Source organism: Colobus angolensis, unplaced genomic scaffold (genome assembly GCF_000951035.1).
Source record: "Colobus angolensis palliatus isolate OR3802 unplaced genomic scaffold, Cang.pa_1.0 Scaffold57, whole genome shotgun sequence".
Taxonomy (NCBI): domain Eukaryota; kingdom Metazoa; phylum Chordata; class Mammalia; order Primates; family Cercopithecidae; genus Colobus; species Colobus angolensis.
Window position 1 is genome coordinate 10,562,907 of NW_012119265.1, and position 10,510 is coordinate 10,573,416.

Here is a 10,510-nt window from a genome sequence, read left to right on the forward strand (position 1 = left end):
AGAGAGAGACTCCAAATGATTTTTGACAAGGCTGCCGAGACCATTCAAAGGGAAAAGGATAGTCTATTCAACCAATGGTGCTACAAAAAGTGGATCTCACCCTACAAACACATGATCTCACCCTACAAACACTGTTCTACAAACACATGAAGTTGGATCCTTACCTAACACCATATATAAAAATGAACTCAAAATGGATGAAAGACCTAAATATAACACCTAAAACTATAAAACTCTTTGAAGAAAACATAGGGCAAAAACTTTATGAGCTTGGATTTGGCAGTGATTTCTTGGATATGACAACAAACGCATAGGCAATAAAATTAAATATAGACAATTGGACTTCATGTAAGTTCAAAAATTTTGTGCATCAAAACATAATAAATAGACCACCCATAGAATGGGAGAAAATATTTGCAAATTATATACCTGATAACAAACTAATATCCAGAATATATAGAGAACTCCTAAAACTCAACAACAAAACAATGTGAGTTTTAAAAACGGATTAAAGACTTGAGTAGACATTCCTCCAAAGTTGATATATAAATGGCCAATAGAAATATGAAAAAATGCTCAAAATCATTAATCATCAGGAAAATGCAAATCAAAACTACAGTGAGATACCACCGCACACCCATTAGAATGGCTACTATAACATACACACACACACACACACACACAATAACAAGCGTTAATGAGAATGTGGAAAAATTGGAGCCCTTGTCCATTACTGGTAGGAATGTAAAATGGTACAGCTCCTGTGGAAAACAGAAAGTTCCTGAAAAGATGAAAAATAGAATCACCATATAACCCAGCAAATCCCTTTGTGGGTATGTACTCCAAGGAATTGCAAGCAGGGTCTTAAAGAGAAATTTGTACACTCATGTTCATAGCACCATTATTCCCTATAGCTAAAATGTGGAAGCAGCCTGCGTGTCCATTGAGGGATTAATGTATGAGCAAAATGTGATATATACATGGAAGGAATACTATTCAGCCTTAAAAAGGAAAACAATTCTGACATATGCTGCAATATGTATGAACCTTGAGGACATTATGCTAAGTGAAATAAGCCAGTCACAAAAAGACAAGCACTGTATGATTCCAATTATATGAGGTTTTTAGAGTAGGAAAAAAATCATAAAAGCCAGTAGAATGGTGGTTGCCGGGGGGTGGAGGAGAGGGAAATGGGGAGTTATCATTTAATGGATATGGAGTTTCAGTTTTTACAAGATGAAAAGAGTTCTGGAAATGGATGGTAGTGATGTTGTACAACATTGTGAATGCATTTAATACCACCGAAATGTACACTTAAACATGTTAAAATAGTAAATTTTGTTATATGTATTTTAACACAATTTTTAAAAATTGAAAAAAATACACTGGAGAGAGATCAGAGGATATTGCAAAACCAGGTTATGAGTAAGACATATGAGAGCTGGATGTTTAGACTGATGTTGCTTCAAGGAAAAGAAATACTAGTATTGAAATGAAGAGATTAGGAGGCTGTATGTATGTGGGAGCAGGGAGTTTATGGGAAATTTCTGTACCTTCTGCTCAATTTTGTTAAGAAATTGAAACTGTTCTAAAAAATAAAATCTATTTAAAAAATTAAAAGATTTAAAAATAGAAGAGAGTAGAGATTTTGATTAATTTTAGACATTAAACCAAGTGAACATATTAAAATTTTAATCTTTTAAACCAATGGAATAAATGAGAATAAAGCGAATGTAACCAATTCAGTAGAAAGCAGAGAAAATATTTTTTAAAGTGTAGAAAAATGCATAATAAATAGAAAGCACAAACCAAACAGTGAATATATGTCAAAATATATGAGTAGTCATAATAAATATAAAGGGACAAAAATTGCTATGTAAAAGATAGATATAAGATTAGATTAAGGTCTCTCTCTTTTTCCTAGTCACTGTCTGCCCCACTTCCTCACACTGCCTCATAGTAAAAACACACTACAGTTTATACTGGGTTCACCTAGCTTTATAATATATAAGGAAGGAAATCATTGATTACCAAAGAATTGGGCTTAGCTCAGGAATGCAATAATGATTTAATATTAGGAAAATCTGCTAGTGTAATTCACCATTTTAACTGGTTTATGAGAAAGCCTTATGATAATATCAGTAGATGCAAATAGAAGCTTTTGATTAAAAAATAAAATTTTTGAAAACATTATGATTATCTCAGTAGATGCAAAAAGTTGCTTCTGGCAAAATGCACTCTTCATTACTGGCAAAAATCTTAGCAGATGTGTAATAGAAGATGTATTAATATAGACTAGGCTATGATGCATCTTATAAGATGTATTAATATAGACTAGGCTATGACGATTAAACCCTGCTGACTCAGGGGCTTCACACAGCAAAAGCTTATTTCTCCTTTGCATTACAGTCCAAAGTAGTTATGTGACTATTCTCTAAACTGTAACTCAAGCATATAGGCACTCCCCGTTTACTGAGATGATGATATTCAAAATGTGGCCTCCATTGTTGCCATGGAAAGGGAAGAGACAACATGGGAGATTTCTTGTTTGGGTGGGAGTGGTTGAATATAACCGTGATTGAAGGTGACATTTATCACTTCTCATATTCCATTTTCAGAACTCAGTCACATGGTTCAGTTAATTCAAATCTGGTGTAAAGACCATACCCTTAATTTGATATTTGACCTGAATTAAATGTCACATTATTCACCTGAGAAAGTTTGCTGGGCCTTTGTGGCTCAAAGCCTTTTAAAAATCTCTTTCTTCAGAGATCTGGAATCAATCAACTCTTCCAGCCAGGTCTGAATTTCTGTATTTTCTCTTTTTTCTTGTCTACTGGTCAGTTCTTTCCCAAACTTAACTTTCCCCCTCTTCCCCCTAAATGCAGCCAGTAGTACTGAATACATACTTCTAACATTCCATTTTTCAACTTCTTTTTTTAGAGCAACAAACTCATTAGGCACATGTTCTTTATTCTAAGTTATAGCATGTGGAAGTTTTACCATCTCATAATATGGATTATGGATCTTCAGTGTTATATCCTCTGATATAAGTTTATTTATTACCTGATGCCCAACTTGTAGACCAATCTCCAATCTTATTTTATTTTATTTTTATGATAGCAACTTTCCAGTTCAGGTTAGCAATTACTGTTATCAGTCACATGTTTTCAGGAAAATAGCAAATATTCTAGGTATGTTTGATCAGAAGTTATTATCAGGTTTAAACATTGGAAGACAAGGGAGTAAAGATCAGGAAGACTGTTTTCAGGAAGTTCAGGAGTATAAGGCATCACAGGAGAGATGTCAATAGGCTCTGAACTGTTTGCACACAGGACAGGTGATTTTTTATAGGGATCTTTGATCAATATCATTCTCATCTACTAATGATCACTATGGGCAGAATTTTTCCATTGTCATCTTCTAATGCCTACACATGCCTGAAGTGGTTCTAGAGTACTGGGGCTCACTCTCCTTCTACTTTCCTGTCTCTTGCCGATGGCTTTCTTTAGTGGAACCTTACTGATAAGAGACTAGGGGAATGTAGTTTTAAGGGTTTACATCTATCACCCAGGAAAGATCTTAGAATGGTGGATCTGGTAGTAAATATCAATAACTAATAATGTGACACAGAAAGAAACTTGCTCAACTTGACAGTAGATATTTTAAGGAAATCTATATCAATTATCAATCTTAATCCTCAAATCCCTTTATAGTCAAAAGCAAAAGGATTCCCACCAGCAGTTTTGTTTAATATTAGACTGGAAGCTTGAGGCAGTTCAGTATAATAAGCAAAATAAATAAACATTTAAAGATTGAAAGGAAGAAATGAAGCTGCCATTATTTGTAGAAAATCTGATTATCAACGTTAAAAATAAATGAAAATCCATAAAGTAATATTTCTTATATAAATCAGTTGTGTTATAATACATCAGCAACAATCAGAAAGTAGAGCTTTAAAATGTTACTATTTATAATAGGAACAAAATATCTAAGAAACCAAAAGATAATAAAAGATGGATATGAAAATTATAGGAAAACAACAGAACTTTATGAAAGATACAAAGAGAAACTATACACACAGACACAAGCACACACACATCTATATATACTGTGTTCATTAGCAAGAACATTCCATATTGTAAAAACATTTTTTTTCCAAATTATGTGTCCAGTACAATACCAATCAGAATCCCAAGTGTTTCTTAGTATTTTTGTTTTAGTTAGTATTTTTTAATCTTGTTTTTTTTTTTTTACAGAGCTTGGCAAACTCATTCTAAAATTCATATGCAAGAGCCAATTAAACCAAGCAAGAGAGTAGAATAACTAAAATAGCTTTTAAAAAGATGGTAGAGGGATTATCCCTAGCAGATATCAAGACATGTTATAAAATGATGATAATAAATATTGTCAGACTTAGGGGAAGACACTGAAGGTTGGAAACTTGATATTTGACAGACATGGTATTACAAATTAGTGGGGAGATAATAGATTATTTAATGAATAATCCTTCCAGTACAGAAAAAAAATTAGATCCCTACCTCACACCACATGCAAAGCTCAATTACAGCTGTATTAAAGACCAGATGTGAAAAACAAGATCTTTAAGATTCAGAAGATAATGTGGGAGACTATTGAGTTTGGGTAGGGTTTCTTTAAAAAAGCATCAACTTAAAAGAAGACACCAATAAACCTGACTCCACAAAAATTTAAAACATTTGTACTACAAATGACTATAAATGAAGCTGAAAGGCAGGTAGAAGGTAGTAGCAATTAATACAACTAGCAAAGATTTTGTGTCTAGAATTTGTAAAGAGCACAGTCATTCACTTCTAGGTATATCCTAGAGAAATTTTTGAATTTTGGTATAATGCAAAATAGAGAAAAAGGTTCACTGAAATCTTTTTAACTTTTGGTAATTATAAGGAATTAAATGTTCATTAACAGAATGAAAAAATGAATTATAATTGATTAATACATTGGAACATTACACACAGAAGATAAAATAAATGAAACACATATATGTATACATATAGATAATATAAAAATTATAAATTAAATAAGTTTTAGAAAGACATACACAATAATGTTAAATTTTTTAATGTGCTAAGTTCTATTAAATATAGTTTGGACACCTATATTTACATCTATTTATATATTGAAAGTTTAAATACATATATGGAAATGATAAACTCCAAATCCAACATAGTGGTTACCTTTGTTGAGAAAAGAAGTTGGACAGGATCCCAAAGAGGGATGCTAAAGGATCTTCAATTGCAATGTTTTATTTCTTAAAAATCAATAAAAAGGCAGAAACATTAGTAGCATATATGACAAATTCTAAATACCCTGTCAGTTTGTGTGATATTATTTTTTATTTTCATATGTTTAAAATCATTTATACATATTAATAAATTAAAAGTGAAAGTTAAATGGCCAAATTCCTTTCCCTTGCCCTGTATCCCAGAGATTCATAGTTCCTCTGACCCCCAGGCCAAGACTCAGCTCAGCAATTGGTAGAAAATTATGCTGCAAATGGGTAGGTATTTTGTGGGGGCTGTTTAACTACTGGGTACCATGTTGTTTCTTTGGAAAAATGCCTTCTGAGTTCCAAATGACATACTTTTGTGCCATAATAATTTGGGGATTATGTACTATAATATTGTAATACAAGTGGCATCTTCCTTTAGCAAGAAAAAGGCAAGTGACTAGTAAAACAGTTGACAGGGCTGTCAAGGGATTATGACCCATTCAGTGTTTTGCTAATGGTTCTGAGTTACTAAAGATACTATAAAGCTTTCTGAATCACCACCAGAAAAGAAAATATTGCTCAGCATTGTTTTGTAGCTACGATTACCAGTTTCCAAAGACTAAAACTGAGCTTATTTAAATGGCATATTTACTTAGCTAGAGTCTTTCTCCATTCCTTCTGACTGATGTTAATCAGAGTAAGTCACTGAACCCCAAAAGACCCTGGTCATGCTCCCCAACTATTCCATAGAAGCCAAATTTCCTGGGCACAGCCTCTGCACTGGAAATTAAGAAGTAGGTGCATTATTAGTGTTAATAGAAGTTTCCCTTTTGAACTAGAACAATGAACATTTTTCTTCCTTTTGTCTGGTGTCTTCAGACTGGATTGCTTATAAGATTATTATTATTTCTCTTGTTATGCACATACAATCCATCTTCTGTGATAGTAATTTGGTAGTAAGTGGCCTTTCTCGTAATTAGAAAATAATCTTATGGCGGGATAAAGCTTGAAATTGCTCTCTCTGTGAAATGAGCATGCTTTTGTTTGCAAGATTAACTCAATTCCCACTGCTATACCTGGCAGCAGACTTGCCCAATCAGTTTGGTGACTGGATTGAACTTTTTCTACAGAAATCATGTAGCTATGCAGCTTCAGAAACACAAATCCACTCCCTCATTGTTGGTTTTCTGACAGCTTTTTCTGTAGAACAGTTTGAAAAGAAGAGAGCCCTGTTTCTGAGACAGAGAAGTATTTTCACACCTGAAGTGTAATTTCACACCTTGTGTTTCTCAGCAGATAAGTGCATAAAATAACACATCAAACTGGAATAGAAAAAGATCAACATAGAAAGAAAACTGCAGGTTGTAATTTGTTTCCTATCTTACAATGCTCTTGGAGAGAACAGTAAATTACAGAGATCTGCGTTTAAGCTTTAAAAAGTTTGACTGGTCGTTAGGTGGGAAAATGAGCAATAAACACTAACCAGCTTGCGGCCTGCATTGAACAGAATGTACAGAATGATAGAATTTGGGAAACACCCTAACATTTTGATTTTTTAGGAGAATAATGTGCGCATGTTAGTAGTAAAATTTGTAGATAAAGGTCAACATATTTATAAATTGATTTTAATAAAAATGTAATTGAGGAGATAATTATTTTATGATGGTCCCATTCAGGAATTTTAGCAACAGGAGATCATGTTGGTAAAATTTGAATACTTTCTTTCCTTTCTATAATGATGCTAGTCACTGTTTTCTGGCATTCTAGTGGAGGGGTTCTACAATGAAGAGGTTTAGCTTCATTGCTCAAGTTTGAAAACTTGAGACCGAAAGAAAAAGAAAGTTGAGCTTCCTGACTAGGCATGAACATTCATTACAAAATATTTATTGAAGGTCTAGCACATGGTAGGCACAAGCTAAGCATCAGGTGTACAGTGGTTAATATGGCAATCCCTCTCTCCACTATTGGAAAACTGCATCTTTGCAGACAAGCAAATAGGCAGTGATAATACTGGTGGTAAGTGCGGAAACAGGCTAAAACTAGGTTTTAGTGGAGACTATAAGAGGGTTATCTGAACTGATGGGAGTGAGAGAAAAAGGTCAGAAGGGTCAGCAAATATTCCCAGATAAAGTGATATCCAAACTGAACGCAATGAACAAAAGTCATATGAGGCTGAATATTGGTCCGGATGACAGAGCACGGGGAGCATGTACAGATGAGAAAGAGAAAAAGAACAAATTGGGTTGGAGGAGAGGAGAAAGTTCAATGCAGTAGAATGCAGTGTATAATAGCAGCAGTGGTAAGCAATGAGACTAGAAGATAGGACCAAAGAAGAAAGTCTACACCAAGAAATTGAGCTTTTATCTTGAGACTAGTGGGAAGTACTGAAGACTTAGTTTGTGTTTATTGGTGAGAGTGACATGGCCGGATCTGTATTTTACAAAGATTGCTCTGGGAGTCCCCTGACTAGGAGGTCAGTGAGGAAACATGAGGTAATATAGGTGAGAAATGCTGGCAACCTGAGCTTACAGTGTACACAGAGTGCAGAGGCACTGGGGATGGAAAGAAGTGGGTTGATTTGGGAACTGTTTGAGAGGTAGAATCAACAGAACGTGGTGACTGATTGGATGAACTGGGAATGAGGAAGTCAGTCTTGTGAAAAATGAGGTCCTGATTTCTGACTTGGATAATTTGGTGAATGATGCTACTATTCACAGGGATAGGGAACAATGGAACAGCAAATGTTTACAGTTGAGGGCATATTGAGTGTGAGACGAGTGTAGGATTTCAAGAGAAGAAGTGTAGTATTCAGTTGAATCTTGAGTTTGGGAGAGAAGTTGAGGCCAGACCTATGGACTTGGTAGATGTCATTGAAAATATGGGAGTGGATGAGATGGTCCAAAGGATATGTAGATAGCCCGGGCGACATAGGGAGACCCTATTTCTACAAAAAATGTTAAAATTAGCTGGGCACGATGGTGCATGCCTGTAGTTCCAGCTACTCAGGAGGTTGATGGGGTAGGATCACTTTGGGCCCAGAAGTCAAAGCTGGAGTGAGCTGTGATCATGCCACCGCACCCTAGCCTGGGCAACAGAGCAAGACCATGTCTGTTGTCTCTTTCTCTCTTTCTATCTCTCTCTCACACACACACATACATACACACACATACGAATATGTAGAGAATGAGAAAAGAATTCTCCAATTCAGGCATAAAATAGAAATTTGACTATGAAAAAAATCATGTAGAGCAAAATGTGTATATTTATCTTGTTACATAAATAAATATAGATGAAGAACTGTGCCTGCCCACAAACACCATTGCACATATGCTTGTGTATGTATATGTTTACAGCCTGTGCACGAAGAGGTACTAATGAACATCAGCAATGTGTGCTAGATAGTGAGCCACATGAAACATTAGGCACTCAAGGTAATAATTCCCTTCCTTAATAATTCATGCAGGCTGTGTTGCCCAACAGCAAGAACCAGGCTTAAGGATACCGATCAGTATGTTGAAAGGAGAAATGTGTAGCCCATATAAATGTTACGACTAGTCTAGCCAAACAGAGAGCACTAATGTTTCTTACCATCCCCACCCCACCTTTTTTTTTTTTTTTTTGTCTTAGATACATACGGAAAACTCTTTCTCCTCAATTCTGTGGGTCAAGAGATGTCCCGTTGCAAGACGTCCATTCGGCGTGGTCAGCCCAATCCTGTCTATAAGGAGACCTTTGTCTTCCAGGTGGCCCTCTTTCAGCTGTCTGATGTCACGTTGATGATTTCCATTTATAACAGGCGTACTATGAAGCGTAAAGAGATGATTGGCTGGATTGCCCTGGGCCAGAACAGCAGTGGAGAGGAGGAACAAGATCATTGGGAGGAGATGAAGGAAACTAAAGGCCAGCAGATATGCAGATGGCATACTTTGTTGGAATCCTAGGTTTGCTAACCTGCATTTGTGTGCTGTGTCCACCTTGGTTACCTGTGTTGCTGTCTACTGACACCAAGTCGGTGTGTCCTGGCAAGGGTTTCAGGGTTTCAAAAACAGATTCCAGTAACCTCTAGGACATTGTGAGTGGGAGTTTTGGGTTTCTCAATAGTTTGATTTGGATTTAAATATTGTAATTTTAAAAACACACATACACAGTGAAGTGTCCATATGGAAAATGTTAGACCACAATTAAGACCACTGATGAGTTAATTTGTGCCAATAGATCATTGAATTTTGGTTCAGGGTATGGGGTGAAGCTTCTTCTGCTGTCTCTGTTTGCTTGAAGAGTAACCTGAGATTGCAAGGGAGCTGTTAAATGTTACTATTTGCAACCATTTAGGTGGATGAATCAGAATTTTCTTAACATGGTACAAAAAACTCCAAAATATAGAAATGAATCAGATGCTGAGCCTCATAGAAGAATCTAACTCTAATCCATAAACTCTTATTTCACATTTTTCTCTTTATCAAAGAAACCTATTTACCTAATGAGTAAATATTATAAACTTGCACTTTTAAAATAAATTTGTATTAATTAAATACCTCTTTTATCTTATATTTTGTGGTTTCTATGAGATTTGGTTAGATGAATCATTTTGAAGCAAGAAAAGAGTTCAGAAACTACTGTTTTAAGACAACTTGTCTCCTTTTGAATATGTAAGATTTCAAACTTGTAACTTTCAAAGTTTTTATGCTGTCTTTCTCACCCAGTAAGTTCTTACAGAATAAGAAGAAAACAAAAAACAAGACTATTTCAGTTATAGATTTATTGATTTTTCTGATTCTGGTGTTCTTTTGGATTAAACATTTTCTATGTTCAATTATATATACTCATATATTAATATTTTCAATGTACTGCATGTAAATCATGCTCTTTTTCAATTGAGTATTTTCTACCACTAGAGCATAGTGAATTGTACACCGTGGGTCTTTAATAAATATTGATTTGATTGACTCTTCAAAGTGAACATGTTATAATACCTGTGAATGGAGAAATATTTTCAGCTTGTGTGGAATAACATTAAGTTTTTCTTTGAGCATTTAAAGTGCCTATAACTGTCATTTTTTATGGCATTTGCAGCAACATATATTAGTCACTACTTGCAGTCTGGGCATGTGCCACTCAGAACACTGATCTTGTATGGTTATGAGCATGGGATTTTACTTGTGACTTACTTTTACATATTTATGCAGTGCATGTTTATTTTCCTTATTCTTAGGTCTGGGCCCTTAATTTCAATTACTTTAAATTGGCTTTAATTAAAAA

At 34.9% G+C, this 10,510-nt stretch overlaps 1 protein-coding gene across 2 annotated transcripts in view; it reads left to right on the top strand.

Annotated features, from left to right (window-relative positions):
* The window catches only part of SYT16 (synaptotagmin XVI), a 109,197-nt gene extending 98,995 nt beyond the window's left edge, over positions 1 to 10,202 (top strand). The window contains exon 7 of one of the 2 annotated variants that reach the window (XM_011961957.1): positions 8,879 to 9,431. In XM_011961957.1, the coding sequence (XP_011817347.1) occupies positions 8,879 to 9,192 (314 nt within the window). In that variant the 3' untranslated portion in view covers positions 9,193 to 9,431. Of the gene's footprint in view, positions 1 to 8,878 lie in introns of both variants that reach the window. The other variant, XM_011961956.1, reaches the window with a different exon arrangement.
* The last annotated feature ends 308 nt before the right edge of the window (positions 10,203 to 10,510 follow it).